General features: G+C 35.6%; 3 protein-coding genes across 7 annotated transcripts; 2 read left to right on the top strand and 1 right to left on the bottom strand.

The window, feature by feature from the left end:
- The first annotated feature begins 453 nt into the window (after positions 1-453).
- LOC7497744 (telomere repeat-binding factor 2) lies at positions 454-6,020 on the top strand. Of its 5 annotated transcripts, none has more exons than XM_052454536.1 (7): positions 454-607; positions 785-916; positions 1,015-1,229; positions 2,650-2,734; positions 3,009-3,092; positions 3,409-3,752; positions 4,795-6,020. In XM_052454536.1, the coding sequence occupies exons 2-7, from the start codon at positions 863-865 to the stop codon at positions 4,922-4,924; spliced, it is 912 nt and encodes a 303-aa protein (XP_052310496.1). In that variant the 5' UTR covers positions 454-607; positions 785-862; the 3' UTR covers positions 4,925-6,020. The 5 variants fall into 5 exon arrangements, with proteins under 5 accessions (XP_052310496.1, XP_052310495.1, XP_024461393.2 ...); XM_052454535.1 differs by having other exon boundaries at positions 722-916; XM_024605625.2 differs by having other exon boundaries at positions 716-916.
- On the bottom strand, positions 4,683-9,707 carry LOC7465564 (pentatricopeptide repeat-containing protein At5g67570, chloroplastic). Its single transcript, XM_002310858.4, has 9 exons — positions 9,094-9,707; positions 8,818-9,009; positions 8,034-8,115; positions 7,739-7,930; positions 7,529-7,642; positions 6,826-6,919; positions 6,579-6,736; positions 5,995-6,408; positions 4,683-5,860 (listed from the first exon to the last, which is right to left on the bottom strand). The coding sequence occupies exons 1-9, from the start codon at positions 9,651-9,653 to the stop codon at positions 5,027-5,029; spliced, it is 2,640 nt and encodes an 879-aa protein (XP_002310894.4). The 5' UTR covers positions 9,654-9,707; the 3' UTR covers positions 4,683-5,026.
- A 755-nt stretch (positions 9,708-10,462) lies between these two features.
- On the top strand, positions 10,463-13,650 carry LOC7497745 (ABC transporter G family member STR2). Its single transcript, XM_002310302.4, has 3 exons — positions 10,463-11,224; positions 11,695-12,434; positions 12,536-13,650. The coding sequence occupies exons 1-3, from the start codon at positions 10,742-10,744 to the stop codon at positions 13,509-13,511; spliced, it is 2,199 nt and encodes a 732-aa protein (XP_002310338.4). The 5' UTR covers positions 10,463-10,741; the 3' UTR covers positions 13,512-13,650.
- Positions 13,651-16,947: the final 3,297 nt, after the last annotated feature.

Here is a 16,947-nt window from a genome sequence, read left to right as displayed (position 1 = left end):
AATGCCTTGGGGCTTACCAAATTAACTAAGGTTGATGCATTTTTAGTTGGCTTTTACAACACCTTTCTTAAAAAAAAAAGGGTATTGATTTTCCTCTATTTTCTTATATTTTGCAAGAAATTTAATAAATTATCTTAGTAATATCCCAAGATTTAAACCTAAAAAGATAAAGAAAAATAGGTTAATGAGCTTCAAAAAACTCTAAAAGGGGGTACGCAAATCTCATCATCAATCTTTACTTAATTTACAAATTAGTTAAAGAAATCATATGTGATTGATTAATGAAAGGTTAAAATCGATCATACTCGGTTGGTTTGTTTCAGAGAAAAGGGACAGATTTGACCAAAAATCCAAATAATATGGACGACTGGTGTTTCTTACCCTATTTATAGGGACAAAAATAAACTCTAGATTATATATATATATATATATATATATTCCACTCTCATCCACTCTCATCTTCAGCTTCTTCTTCAGGGAGTGAAAACAGAATCCATAAAAAAGATAAAAGAGTTGAAAAGATCGAAATGGTACCCTCCTGAATTTCTCACTTTCACTCGCACATTCTCTGCCCCTCCTGCTCTTCCTTGCTTCCTTTCATCATCAGGTAAAAAAACATATTTATTTATTTATTCTTAAATATCATTAAAAAATAATATGAAAGTAAAGTAACGATCAGATTCTCGGTCTCATTGAGTTTATTTATGCTTGAAAGGAAAAGGGGTGGGTGAGAATTATTATTATTACTATATCATCTGTTGATGGGATGGGTGCTCCTAAGCAGAAGTGGACTAGCGAAGAAGAGGCAGCCCTTAAAGCTGGAGTGCTTAAGCATGGCACTGGCAAATGGCGTACAATCCTTATGGACCCTGAATTTAGTGCCGTCTTGCGTTTGCGTTCCAATGTTGATCTCAAGGTATGGATGTTTCTATGTACCCTCCCTTGTTTTCTATATAAAAACCCCATGCCCTCTTGTTCTTTGATGATGAATGGCTTTTAACTCTCTCTGGGCAGGATAAATGGAGAAATATAAATGTGACTGCAATATGGGGTTCAAGGAAAAAGGCGAAGATCACACTTAAAAGGAGACCACTGACTCCTAAGCGCGAGGAGAATGCAAAGGCTCTCAGCACTGTTGTTCAGACCAATGAAGAAGTTGTTGATGCTAAGCCTCTCGCATTTGCTAGTGGGACACCAGGGAATGGTGGTCCAAAAGACCTGCTTGCAAGGTTATAATATACTTCTGATATCTGCACTTCCTGTTTTGCTGAGCTTGGATGTATCTTTTGATAATGGTATGCAAATGAAGCTGGAACATGGAAAAATGACAAATTAACCTGCTTTTCTGCTATCAAGATGTTAAGGATTAGCTGTCTGGTTAATATTGTTATACAAAAACAGCAAAATTCATAATATTCAAGTGCATCAATGTTCGTGAACCTAGATGATGAGTTCCTGACTTAGTGATGTTATGGTGCTATGAAGAAATTTGATATAATTGAACTATCTGACACCATTATTTTTGTTCTCAAAAAGAAATTTGAAAAAACAGTTTCCATGTTATAATTTTAAGTTGTGTATCCTTCCCAAAAGTCTGACAACATCATAATGGCAGATCTTAAGTAGGAAAAAAAATCCAGTTATCACGCATACAAGCTTGATTGTATTGCCTTGGGGCTCTAATAGAAAGACTGGTGAGTTAATTAGCCAGCTCTCAGGCTGTGAAGGCAAGGAGGGTTGGTTTAGGTGGCTGAAAATCCATAATCCGTTTTATATTAGTAAAAAAACTACCATTATGGGGCCCAATATTCAACCAAAATATGTTCTTAGATGGGGGTTAATGTCATATTAGAAGTCAAGTAAAATAGTTTGAATGAGAATATGTTTCCCTGCTGTATTCACGTTTAATGTTTTGAGATCTTCAAGTTCAATTCTTCTCTTTTTCTCACCATGGCACTGTAATGTGTGTGCTGACTCTGAGGAATAGCAACCTTCCCTATGAGTCTCTTTGAACATGGTACATCATGGCTTTATTTGAGTTTCTTATGCTCACTGATTTGTCGCGTATGTGTCCTTCTCGATGCCATTTCCAATTTATATGCATTTTGGCCTATGTTACTCTCTGTAGATCTTTAGACATTCTGCTTTGGTATATGAACCAGTTTGGCTTGACAAAAAATTATCTCCTGCTTGTTGTGTGTCACTTTTTCATTTCCATTTGTTTTCTCCCTCCAACCAATTTAATTCCTCCCTGGGTTGCTAAAAACTTGTCCTTGTGCCATTAAGTTGATGGTTGTGTTCTACAGATTCCGCACTTTGAATTTTCAAAGTGTTTCAATTTCTATTATGGGAAAATCATATGTACAAATAAATCTAATCAAAGAGTATAAATGGTGAAATGGTATGTTTTGATAACATTGCAAATGGAATTCTAATGATGATTAATGGCAGTATATTACAACTCAAAACCTTATAGTTATGATCTATGAATGCTTTGAGAATTCAGAACACGAGGCTGTATTTGCATGCAGTTGCTTATAGATTTAGTTTCTCAAGGCCACAAAATCTCTGTATCGAAAACCAACCTGTCTGTTTTTTTTTTGTGCAATTATTAACTAACTTTGTTGTGACCTACTTTTGTGGCTGCAGGTTGGATAATCTAATATTAGAGGCTATTACCACTTTGAAGGAGCCAACGGGTTCTGACAGGGCTTCAATTGCTTTGTACATACAGGTACTTAGCCTCACATGTCTCTCAGTTATAACGTGGGGCATATGTTTCAGAAATAAAAAAAAGTCGAACTGCTGGACATTGTTAATGTTTGTCTCTCCAGATTTCTGGGTTTTTGTTTTTACACATTTTTTTATATGAATCCAACTATCAATAACTATGTCAATCTAAGTATGTCCAATAGTTGTACATCCTACGCAAGCGCGCGCGCGCACACACACAGAGATTACTCATTGGTGATCAAATTGATTTTGTTGTAATGTCTTTTAATTTGTAGGAGAAATACTGGGCACCCATGAACCTCAGAAAGCTATTGGGAGGAAAACTGAAGCATTTGACTGCCAATGGAAATTTGATTATGGTAATAATTACTCTGCGGTAGTACACGAGCATGCATGGAAACTAATTAGATCTTGAAGTGATTTGAATTAACGTCCTCTATCTGCAGAGTCAAATCAATTCCTTATGTGTTTTTTGTTTCAAGGACATTTTAGAAGTCTATGATGCAGGACAGTGAAAATTAATAATGTTATGTTTACAGAAAAAATAGCATGAACAGTAGTGTGAAAAGAATTTATGATGGGAAGATATGTGTTTGAGGCTTTGAGTTTATAATGCTGGTGAATATTTAAAAGAACATCTTATATCACAACCATCCTTGATGTATCTATTTACAGGTTCAGCACAAGTACAGGATTGCACCTAGTTCAACATTTTCTGAAGGAAGAAAAAACCATGCCCTCCCAGAAGGAAAACAGAAGGATGCGTTAAAATTGGAGAAGAGTAAGAACAAAATCCTTACTAAAGCCCACATTGATCGAGACCTATCAAAGATTCAGGGCATGACTGCCTTGGAGGCTGCTGCAGCTGCTGCAAAGGCAGTCGCAGAGGCAGAATCTGCAATTGCAGATGCTGAAGCAGCTGCAAGGGAGGCTGAGAAAGCAGAGGCAGAGGCAGAGGCAGCACAAGTTTTTGCTAAAGCAGCGATTAAGGCATTTAAGCTCCGGGCATGTCATACCTGGTAAACTCATCTCTCTGCTGTTATACCATGATAAAATCTCATCCACTAGCTGAGTTGCACTGCGCTCTGTGCATTGGACAAATTTATTTCACGTATAACTTCTAGTGGTTAAACCCAACTTTTTGTTTCATGCTTAAGAGTAAAATCATTCAAAGCTTAGCTTTAAGAAGAGTGATATGCTTTTTTGCTTTGCCAAGATTGTTTTAATCTTTCTTTCTTCATTTGTTTTCTTTCCTTGCCTTTTTTTCTTTGTTTTCTGGTGGGGGAGATGGAAAGAGCTTAATAATTTTAGTCTTACTCTAATCTTTTTGATATCTTTTTAAAACTTATGCAAATGACATGTTTTACAGATGGATGTCTGAGTTGATGGGAACGAAACATGCATTGGACTTGACATCATGTTGATGCAGCTGTATCAGCTGTCATTTTGTCCATACAACTGTAAATGTGGTTAACTTGTAAATCGGGAGATGCAAAATTATTCCATGAAATCATGCTGCCCATTTAGAGGGATCATTTCGTGAGCAGAGTATAGGTTTTTGACATCGAACTTTACAATGTGGTAAAAGAGTAGACACTGGTGAAAAAATAAGGATTAGGAAGCTGGATTGCTAAACAAGATGAGACATCTAAATGTCATTTTGATCGTTAATCAATCCAATGAAGAGTGAATGGATGTTGTTTTTGAATTTTTAATGTTCCCTGGTATAACTGCTGAAAAAATACTTGTTGCTCCTTATAGGTGGCAATTTGTTTTCAGAATGAGGATCATGCCTGCAATGATCTGTTCTGCAATCGGACAGGAATGTTTCTCTGTTAATTCTTCAGGGGAATTGAAACTCTTAATTACTTTTATTCATTCTTTTTCTTGAATTTCTTTAGTTAATCTTGCCAAGAAGTTTTAAACCCTTAAATGATTAAACAACTAAATGATCATTTGTAAAGTCACCTTTCTTTATTCTTTTTCACCCCCTTAGATAATAAAAATTGCATTTTTTAAACCCTAATCATCAAAGCCCTAACTTCCGTGAAACTTCTTCAGCTTCATGGTCCGTAAAACCCTTTCTCTGCCACCAGGATTCAACAGTATGGCAAGCAAAGGAGTGCAAGGAGCTAGGGATTGCCATTTAGCAAAACAAAAGAAAAGAGCAAGCCAAGGCCAGCTTTCTTAGTGAAGAAAGCTGCTCAAGCATCGTCTATTCTTGATGTAATTTTGTATCATGTGGACCAAAATTGGCAGTTGCTCCTGCCCAGGATGAAAGGGGAAGAATACGCTATCCTTTTTTCCTGCTTTCCTTCCAAACATCTAGTATGGCATGAGCTGAGGGCAATTCAGATCTATACAGATCATTAGCTTCCGTTGTTCCTATTTCAAGCTCTACCTCTTCAGCATCTTTCTCAGACTCTTCTAATAAAATATTTGAGAGCTTCTTGTCTAAACAATCAGTAGAAGCACCAGATGCCACATCATCAGCAAAAACATCCCTCTTCACTAATAGGTTTGTGGCTACATCCAGGCCATTAACAGAGTTTCCAGTGCTAGAGGCTGCTTCCGGATCATCACCCTCTCTGTTGGTACTACTGTTATTAACAAGGGACATATCTGGAGTGATGCTAGTTTTATTAACAAAAGTATCCTCATCCAGCTCGAGATTTCCATCTACCATACTTGCAGAAGTGGTTAGCATATATGCGCTCCTATTGCCTGCAATTTCCCCACTGTTAGTATTGATATGAGTATCATCAGTGTCTTCAATGCAAGAATTGGTGCGGGGTAAATCTCCTGATGAGCCAGGCCTGCATAGAGACCGCAATGATCTTGACAAGTTAGAGACTGTGACCTCTGATGCCATACGACAATGACCAACTGCATCCAACAGCTTCTCTAAACTATCCTGACTGATTTTTTCTCCATTTTTCTCGAAAAGATCTGTCCACTGCCTTTCACTAATTTGAAATGAGGCATGAGCCATGGTGTTAATAAGAGTGACAGCCCTCTCATAATTCTCTTGAGCTGTGGCTTGAAATACCATTTCAGTGAAGAGCAGTGGATGAGGGATTTCTCCAGCTTCCAAAATTTCATCAAATGCATGCTCCAGAAGATGATTCTGTGTTAAGAGAACATTAAGTCAAGAGATTTAATAATCTACTCATTGAGTTCATCTGTAAGTTAAAATGAACTGGCATGGCCAAAAACTTCAAAAATTTAATTACAGAAAACAACTAGAAAGGACAAGTCCACCTTTCCAGATCTAGATGCTTCCACAAGCAATGGCGCATGTTTAATTTGATCTAGCTGATACCCAGAGAAAGACATCTCCTTGTAAACATACTCAAAGTATTCCCATTGGAGTGCACGAGCAGATACCTCAAGCATTGAACTGTACGTGTACCCATCTGGTATAATGGTAGTGCCACTATGATCAACTCCCTTAATGTCCTCAAACAACTCCTTAGCTTCAGAGAACAAATCACTTCGGCTATAAACTTTCAGCATAGTGTTTATGGTCCCAATGTTAGGGACACAATGGGCTTTCATGTGTTCAAAGATAGATATGCAATTATCAATATGCCCACCATCCATAGAAGACGCTATCATTCCAGTGAGAGATACCTCCAAAGGCTTCTTATAACGGAGTCTTTTCATTTTCTCAACCTGCAGGCATGTTATTAAGATATGTTCTGTGGCCTATAGATATTAAATAAAATGCAGCCATAGAAGCCTCCACATAAAAGAAGCCAAAGAGCAGATAGTTCAACAATGCCATAACCAAGCAACCTACAAGTCCAGAGCAATTAATCAATTGCTAGAGTGAAGATTCTGACCTCTAGCATAGCATCTTGCCACCTCCCATTGTAGCAAAGGCAGCAAGCTAGCTCATAATATACGCTGGCTGCTCCAACTACTCCTCTTTGTTCCATGTCCCTCACTGCTTCCACAGCTTCATTGACTCTACCTTCCTCCCAAAACGCTCTCACAAGAACTGGAAAGTCACAATACATAAATGCCTGAGCCATGTCCCAAATTAGGGAGAAACTATATAGATTTTTATGCAAGGGAGCAACTAAATACCTTTGTATGTAAGGGCTTTTAGAGATTCCCCGCTTTTCTTCATTTTCCTGAAGTACTCATGGACAGATTTGTACTTTCCAGAAAGCAGCATTACCTTACAAGAAGCATCTCCTGTAAGACTTGCATATAGATATAATTCAAGGAACACCACATCTTGCATACAAAATTTCAATTACCAGTCAAAACATCAATCTAAATTACCCTATGGACGAATAACAGCCACAAATAGATTGGAATATAACTCTATAACTAATTAACAGAAGTGTATGGATTGGTAAACCATCACATAAATTGGATTTCTCTCCAGGTAAAGCAGCATTTTTCTGCCCATTACTCAAATATTATACTTAAACACTAAAATTATAATTGCTCCCATGTTACATGAAATAAGAAGAAAAGAAAACTCAAAGATACTTGATGAAGCCTAAATTGCTAATGTTAACTTTATTTTGGAATGGCAAACTTGTTTTGACCACACCCAACTGACAGCTAAAGTATAGAAGTCATACGATCAACATTATATTGCTGAATGTGAAACATTAAAAGAATCAAAGCCATTAAAGCCCTTTTCTTCACCATTCTACTCTTCACATAACAATCAGCAAGTTATAGGCATGCTTAGTCACTTGGCTAGGAAGCACAATAACGACCCAACCATTCTTATTATGTTGCATGTCTATGGATGTCACAGTCCAGCAATTACCTCCATTGCTAATCCATACGTTGCTCCATTGGGTTTAAGACCACTTCTTCTCAACTGTTGAAAAACCCATGATACACCTTTCCACTGCTGGGATGGAACACAAGCATTCAGTATCTGCAAAATGAGTTGGAAGAAGCCAAGTAACAAGTCTTTAACAGATTAAAGAAATCTCAAAAATGTGAAGGGAGAGGCATAGGGATGCTCTCTTACAGCATTATATATAACCAGATCTGGTTCAAGGACTGGGTCCCAGTTCTTGTTAAGCATTTTATTGATTCGTTTAGAAGGTTTCTGCCTCATGCATTCAATAACTTTCACCAACTCTTTCAGAAGACCAGTTTGGCCGAGTGTAACAGCAATACTGTGATATGCAGCCATATCAGGATATATTCTGCGGTCTTCCTGAATGTATTAAGAGTAAGAACCAATCCACCAATATAATGGGTGAGTGTGTATGATGATGAAGAAAATTAATGTATGAAGTAACAAATCCATGGAACATTACACGCATCAGATTAAAAATGCTAAGTGCTTCCTGGGCCCTCCTTTCCTTCCCAAGAACTGACAAGAGTTTTGTGTAAACAAACCTACAAAAAGCATTGATTTGTTTATATGATAAAACATATAGTTTTTAGAGTCTCTGGCAAGATAAAAAACATTACAATTGTGAAGTGTTTCAAGCAATGCAAAGACCAGTTTTTAAAAAAAACTCACAAGCATAGTAAGCATGTAGATAAAAAAAAAGCTTTGGCTATATCTGAATGACTAAAAACAGAAAGAGCATATCGAGTTGCATCTTGTCAAATCTAGTGTACATTTTCAGGAATTGTAACAGAAAGACCACAGTTAACCCACTTGAACAAACAAAAATCCTAAAACCATATGTCAGGTTACGTTAAAATCTAATCTTAGATCACAATTCACATGTCTGTTGTCCCAAGAACTCGTTAGAGATAAGGTCCACTGCCACCAGCCCGCACACCAAATGTAAAGGTTACCTTTATACTACACTTCTCTCCTACTTATGAAATGCCCTAGCTGCAACAAAGTCAATTCTGGAATCAGGAACAAATAGCTGAGACCCAAGTTTGGAAAATCCAGCATGCCTATAGTTCAAAATTCCTCCATCTATTGTTAACCTGAGAACCATATATGGCTCAATAGAATAATTTTCCACAAAAGTTCACAAGGAAGAGATGTTAACACGTGGATAACATACCTGGTCAACCACAAAGTTAAGGACACAATCCTAATTCTTGAAACAAAAACCAAAACACCAAAACCATTACCTGCTCTTACAATCTCTACGTTCCTTGTCATTATACACCCATTCCACAACAGCCATTGCCTGTGACCATTTACCTTTGTTCCCAAGTTCCTCCACAATCTTCAGCAACTGACCTTCACTAAACCTCAACCCTGACTGCTTCATTATCTTGGCTAACTTCCAATCCTTTACACTTACCTCCCTGCAACTTAACCTACAAAATTACATAAAAGAAAAGAAGAGAAAAGAATCACATATCATCAATAAACGAAGAAGAAAAAAAATGTCAATCACAAACCTATCAACAAGAAACCGAATTGCCTCCCCTTCTCCACGCCACCGCTTCGCAGGGTCCCATTTCTCTTCACTACCACTTCTCAACCAATCACTGTCTTCCACATCAATATCATCATCAAAAACCCACTTCAAATTACCCTCAAAAACCTCCTTCAACTGTCTCAAATTCTCTCTCTTTAACTTACCTCCATTAAACTCCCTACTTCCACTACCAATCTCTTTCAACTTCACTCTCTCTATTCTCTCCCATGGCTTCCCCACTAACAAACCCCCTCCACTCTCACCCCTTCTTTCCTCACTTATTGCCTTATTAAACTCTTTGTATTCATGTTTTAAAGCTTGAAAATGGGATTCTTCTTCTAAAACAAAAAGGGCTTGTCTTTGGAATTCAACATCTTTGTTGAGTTTGCGGTTGTGCTTTTGGATTTCTTTCTTGCGGAGATTATGGACTATTTTGGGAGTTGGGTACACCCCTCTTTTCAGTAGCCTTCGTTTTATGGCTTCAATGTTTGGTTCGAATTGGGGTAGAGAAGATGAGGAAGAAGCTATTGCAGCTTCCATGGTGGCAGGAAGCTAAAAGTCTGTCAAGGGGAAATTTTTGCTAAAGATCAGCCTCCTCTTTGTATTTTGTACTTGTACTAGGATTAATTTCATTTTCAATGCCTCAAGTTTATATGATCTATTAATCACTTCCCAAAAGTTTCTTTTCTTATAAATTGATCCCTAGGTCCTTCAATTCTGTTTTTTTTTCTTTTTCTTCAAAGAAGTATAAATAGTTTATCTGTTAATTTTCTAAGCAAGTTTGTGATGTGATTAATTTTTAAAAATATAATAAAAATTATATTTTCAAAGGCAATAACTTAAAACACAAAAAATTTAATCAATAACATGAAAAATATAAAGTCAAATTCACTCAATTTTTTTTAAAAAAACTTAAGCAATAAAATATTTTTATTTAGATGATTCATTGTTTTTGTAAGAAAGAAGATTACAATTCATCTTTGGTATATAATAATTATACTTGATTAAATTTAATGGTGCCATTGGTAGTTTTGATTTCAACAAGTGAGATGAAATGTTGTCGAGTTTCATGTGTCTTATTATTAAATGTTGTTGAATTTCACATGTCTTGGTATTTTTGGAAGATAATAATATTTTTGGATCAACTTATACATTAATTAAGACTAATTAAATCTCTCATCAAATAATTTTAAAAACGCGCCATTATATCAACCTCATATATATTAAAAATTATTTTAAATTATTTTTAAATCTAAAACCTGAAAAAAAATAAACTTTTTATTTTTTAATCACTAATTGGCTAGACACAAGGTTCCAAGAAACAAACTCATCCAAAGAAATGGGGTATTTAAGTTGGATCGAAGGCAATACAGAGATGATGCTAGCTAGATTCCACAAGCTAAACTTGAAGCTAAGAAATGAAGAAAACAAGAAATCATTTTCTTTTTTTTTTCGATTAAGACAAATCAAAACGTTTTTCTCAATGAAGACAGCCTCATACAAGCTTTGGTTCCGGCTCCTCGATCTGTCTTCTTACCTCTATAAAGTCTTGTCATCAATCTCTTTGTTGTTTTCAACTCTGCTTGAAGCCAAGTTTGTACACAAAAAAATAGCTCAGGCTCAATATTATGGCACACAAAAATATTGGTAATCGTCAAGAAGCTGTTATTGATATAGTTAAGCCAATCAGTTTCACGGGAGGGCTAGAGTTCTCCAGCCTCACCTACACTGTGACTAAAAGTCAGAAGCTTGAAGGGAAATGGATAAAGCAAAAGGTGGACTTGCTGAATAGGATTACTGGTTATGCACCAAAAGGGTGTATTACTGCAGTCATGGGGCCTAGCGGTGCTGGAAAATCCACCTTGTTAGATGGACTTGCTGGCCGTATCTCAAGCGGGAGCCTTAAGGGTAGAGTCTCACTGGATGGCATGGAAATGAGTCCGAGCTTGATTAAGAGGACTTCTGCCTATATTATGCAGGACGACAGGTTGTTTCCTACACTTACAGTCTACGAGACTTTGATGTTTGCTGCTGATTTTCGGCTTGGACAAATCTCAAGAGCTGACAAGAAGCAGCGTGTAGAGAAGCTCATCGAGCAGCTTGGTTTATCGGTACGTACGTGATCGATACTTAACCTTTCCATGGTTTTATGATGATAGTAAGGTGTTTGAATGGTTTACAGAAGAGTGATATTTGAAAGTATACTTGATAAATATGACAAAAAAAGAAGAAGAAGAGTACTTTGGTAAGTTTAAAGTAACGAACTGTTGAAGCTGCAAATAGATTCTCTCGAGACAAAAGAGAAAAATGAATATATCTCCCTTCCAAAACTGTTTTGGAAACGAATTTATTTATGCTTCTGTTTTTTAAAACATTTATCTTAATAGTGAAAGTTGTAGCATATAGATTTGAGACCAGATTTCCTTGAAGTTGTTTTAAATCACTGCTTCCTTAATGTTCAATAATAAGAAAAAAAAATCACTTCACTTGTTGGTGGAATGAGGATTTGAAGCTGCTAGAATCATAAACATACAAGGATTGCTAAACTATATATTGCCTTCATTGATGTATCTCCTTCTAGTCATCTCGGAACACCTATATCGGCGATGAAGGCACACGGGGAGTGTCCGGTGGTGAGCGTCGCAGAGTATCAATTGGCGTGGACATTATCCATGGACCATCACTACTTTTCCTTGACGAGCCCACTTCAGGTCTAGACTCGACCAGTGCTCATAGTGTCATAGAAAAGGTGCACCACATCGCAAGGTCAGGAAGTACTGTGATCCTTACAATTCATCAACCATCATCTAGAATCCAATTGCTGCTTGATCATCTCATTATTCTAGCTCGTGGGCAACTGATGTATCAAGGATCACCTAAAGATGTCACCCTTCATCTCAGTCGCATGGGGCGGAAGGTCCCTAAAGGTGAAAACTCAATAGAGTACCTTATTGATGCGATACAAGAGTATGATCAATCCGAGCTTGGTGTGGAGGCACTGGCTGAATTTGCACGTACTGGAATGAAACCACCTCTATTGTCCAATGGGGACGTGTCTATATCGACCATCGCGCCAACACCGCCCCTGCGTCACAGTAGCCACCATCAGAAGGGTGGTAGGCCAGGTGATAGGCCGAATGATGGTAAGCGCCTTCATTTACAAACAAGCACACACGAACCTAATGAATTTGATCACAGTGTGAGAAGTCCTTTCAATAACACATCGAGGTCATGGAGTGCTAGTCATAGTGGAGTGGTGCAGACCCTTAGATTTACGCCTTCACGCCAAAGGAACGATAAGACAATTCAAAATCCAATGAGGTAAATAATAAAGTTTCTCACTTCACCATCCAAGTTTTTATTTCTAGGCTAGAAAATCTCTTCTACTTCCTATGCTTTGAATGAATGATTTGTGCGCGCAGCTCATCCCCAGGCTACTATACATTCTCAAGCGAGATCCTCCCTGGGACACCAACACCGCACAGCAGTGACTACACGGTGAACGAAAACGACTACCTGACCCCAAATGTTCCTCAAAAAACACATCTCCTTGGTCCAAAATTTACAAATTCCTTTTTCTCAGAGACCTGGATTCTCATGCGTCGCAACTTCAAGAACATTAGGCGTACCCCAGAGCTTTTCCTCTCAAGACTCATGGTCCTGACTGTCATGGGGTTCATGATGGCCACGATGTTTATGCACCCTAAACAAGATTTGCAAGGAATCACTAATCGTCTCAGTTTCTTCATCTTCACGGTTTGCCTTTTCTTCTTCTCATCCAATGATGCTGTTCCTGCCTTCATCCAAGAACGCTTCATTTTCGTCCGCGAAACTTCCCATAATTCTTATAGAGCCTCTTCCTACACAATTGCTGGTCTTATTACATACCTTCCCTTTCTTGCATTACAATCTGGCGTCTATGCTTGTATTGTTTGGAAAGCCTTGGGGCTACGAGGACCATTCTTTTATTTCTTGCTGGTCCTCTATATGTCCCTTCTTTCAACCAACTCATTTGTGGTGTTTGTGAGCTCAGTGGTGCCAAATTACATTCTGGGTTATGCAGCAGTCATTGCTTTCACTGCACTATTTTTCTTGTTTTGTGGCTACTTCTTGAATAGCCATGATATCCCCATATATTGGAGGTGGATGAACAAGATCTCCACTATGACATACTCATACGAAGGGCTTCTGATGAACCAGTACCAGACATCGGATCCTTTTGGAATAAATCCTGCTGGACAAATTGTCAACGGCACCACCATCTTAAAATCACTCGGTATTAGCACCGATGAATCGAAGAAGTGGGAGAACGTGCTTGTGATGTTGGGCTGGGCTGTTCTATACAGGATTTTTTTCTACATAGTTCTTCGGTTCTTTTCCAAGAACCAGAGGTCATAGAAAATCACACAGAGGAAGTGGGAGTTCCATCATTAGATTTGCAAACATTTCTTTCTTCATGTATTCCTTCTCTTTGTTGTTATATCTGAGATCATATTCATACTTTACCTGCAGCACTATTCAGTGTTGACAAAAGCACTGTTACCTGTGGGGAAACAGTAAATTAATATCTCTTTACCTCTTCTTTTTGCTCTGAAATAAATTTATGTTCAGCTATAAGTTAGCATTCTTTATCTTTCAGGCAAACAGAAAAGTATTTTCCTTCATTTTCATAGTATGATCAGGTTTTCAAAAGGCTGTTACTGGTGAGACACCAAAAATTATTTTGAACCTGAAACTAACTTGCTGTCAGCATATCTTTTAGAGACAATTACAGACAAGCCTTTCAAACTTCGATGAAGCAGTTAACCAGGATCACAGGGGCAGGGGCGGAAGGAAGGGGGCAAGCAGGGCCCTGGCCCCCCTGCAAAACATTTTAAGCAAAACATTTTAATTTTTTATTGTTATTGGGTAGTTAAATGTGAGGAAGTGCTTTTTTATTTTAAAGAGATGGGTCTTTTTGTAGTAATGAAGCGTGATTTTATTTTTAATTTCTTTTGAATTATTTTGCGCAGCCCTAGTATAAATTCTGCAAATATATTATTTTGCGCAGCTCTAATATAAATCCTATAGCTAGTTAAAAACAAAAATAAAAATACAAATTGCAAGTAAAATTTTTCTGCGGAAAAATTGAAGCAAAGCCACTAATTAATTTATCTTTCATCAAACAAAATAAGGTAATTTAAATTTAAAATCTATTTTTGTTTTGAGATATTTTTTAATAATTTGATGAGGTTTTTTTTATAATTCTATCATTTTTGCTCTTTTTTGTTCTCAGATCTGCTAGTTCTACCAATTGTTTTTCGACTTCTTGTTATAGTGATTTTTTTTCTAATTAATTAGATATATTTTATTGGTTTGTTTGTTTTGATTATGCTTGGATTTTTTTTTATGTTTTGTTTTTAGTAGAGCTGCTAAAATTATCAATTTTTTCTCACGATATATGTTTTGATTTTAGGTTGAACCATGAACAAAATAAGAAGAATTGATTCTTTTTTTGAAAAAAAATATTGATAACTCATAGCCTAGTGAACCAACTCCAATGTGTAATGTTGATGTTATGGTTGAGCAACCCCAATGTGCTTCAGTTTATAAAGAATTTGTGTTGATTAGTGAGCAACCTGTTACTAGAATCGATATTGTTAAGAATCATTCTTCATTATTTTTTGCTTTATTTCAAAGTTTATCAAACATAAATAATACTTCGCTTTAACTAATGTTTCTTATATACTTTGTATGTTTATATTTAATAGGTATAAAGACCAATAATATTAAAGTGATGGATATATTATGAAGATGAAATTAACTTCATTGCTTTGAGTCAATTTGGTATTGCTTCAAACCTTTTTTTCTATATAAAAATTATTATATGTTTGTAATAAGTTATTTGAATAAAACTAAATTATGCATATTTTTTTTACAACTAAATTAAAACAAATATTATATATTATTATATTAATTTTAGCTTTTCTAACAAATAATCCTAGCTCCGTCCCTAATCAGGGATCGTTTCCCATGCCGATGAGGAGAAAATACAATCATATTCTTGACTACTTGTACCAAAACAAGACGGTTCTCTACTTCTCTTGATCAAGGCTTAGTCACTGATGGATTTGCCTTCTACCATTTGGAAACAGAAAAACCGACTTGTAACACATTTATTAGCAGCAGCTTCTGCAGTATCATATTCTACAAGGCTTTTGAGATTCTTTTCTAAGAGGACATACCCTCAAACTGAAAAGGCTTGTTAAGATCTCTAACGGTATTTTCAACGGGCTTCTCAGAATTCTCTATTGAATCTCCTTCAAAACTGTGGGTGCTAGAATGAAAAATTTGCCGAAGAAATATTATTTATATTTTTAGTATAATATTAATGTTGTACGTAGTCAAGCCAGGGCACGAATGATACACTTTCAGGAGACTCAAGTCTCTCACCGTTCTTTAATTAGCTAATAAATAAGAAATATAGCAATTTCGGTTTTTTTTATTTTTATGATTGTAATTTTATTGATAAATAAAGATGGTTGTATTGGATATTAAGGCCCCGTTTGTTTGCTGGAAAGTAGTATTTTTTTTGGAAAGTGAATTCTGGGAAAGTGAATTATTTTTTTATGTTTGGCAGTGTAATAAAAAATAAGTTGGAAAACACTTTCCAGTGTTTGGTTATGTCATGAAAAATTAGATGAAAAATAACTTATTAATATTTTATTTTTCTCAAGTTTATTAAAATAACGAGGAACAAATCTTACAAATTAAAAAGTTGAATGAGAATGAAATTGAAAAAAATATAATTTCATAAATTATCTCAAATAAAATAAATAATAATCAAAATAATAGAGGTCAAATCTAAAAAATGAAAAAAATGAAAGATGAAGAAATTAAAATAATAATAATTAACATTTCATAAATTATTTCAAATAAAATAAGTAACAATCAAAAGAATGAGGATCAAATTTGATACATAAAAAATTTCAATAAAAAAATGATAAGGGAAAAGCAAATAACAATTATAAAAATGAGGACCAAAGTTAATATAAAAATTAAATTTTAAGAGATGAAATTGAAAAATAAATATTTAAAACAAAATATATATAGCAATTAAAAGTTTGAGGACCAAATTTGATATAATCAGCAAATAATATGACATTTCTAAATTATTCATAATTTCTGGAAAGTGTTTTCCGTCCAAATTTTTCAGGAAAACACTTTCCTGGAAACCAAGCCAAATTTTCCTTTGACTGGAAAGTGTTTTCCGTTGACCAACTTTTCTAATGGCAAACAAACATAAGAAAGTTTGGAAAGTAGTTTTCTAGAAAGTGAATTCCGAAAAACAAACATAGCCTAAAGATTTAATGAGAATGGCTGTATTCATGAAGATAATGATAATAATATTGGTGGAGTTAATGATAATAACGGTAATTTTTAAAATAAATAATGGTGGTGAAATAACTAAATGTAAGTGATGGTTGTGTTACGGGTAGAAATATTAATAACATGATGATATCATATGAGTTTTAAAAAAACTAAAATTAAAAATATAAAACCACTTTTTTTTTTCAAAGTTCTATTTTAGTTTTTAAAATTGTTCATATATAAAAAAATAAGCACAACAGGGCAACGAAACACATTTTATATCATAAAATGATATGATTGATAATATGGTGAGTGATATAGCACATGGTATGATGGTGATAATATTAGGAACATAGTATCCTACACGTAAAATACTATAAACAGAAAATAGAAAACTATTTTTTTATGTTTTTTAAGATTTTAAAAATTATTTATAGAAAATAGAAAACGACAATGCCAGAAAACAAGGCCTTACCTATCAAGT

This window comes from Populus trichocarpa, chromosome 7 (genome assembly GCF_000002775.5).
Source record: "Populus trichocarpa isolate Nisqually-1 chromosome 7, P.trichocarpa_v4.1, whole genome shotgun sequence".
NCBI classification, from domain to species: domain Eukaryota; kingdom Viridiplantae; phylum Streptophyta; class Magnoliopsida; order Malpighiales; family Salicaceae; genus Populus; species Populus trichocarpa.
Note: the sequence above shows the minus strand (reverse complement) of the source record. Positions and strands in the feature narration are given on the sequence as shown.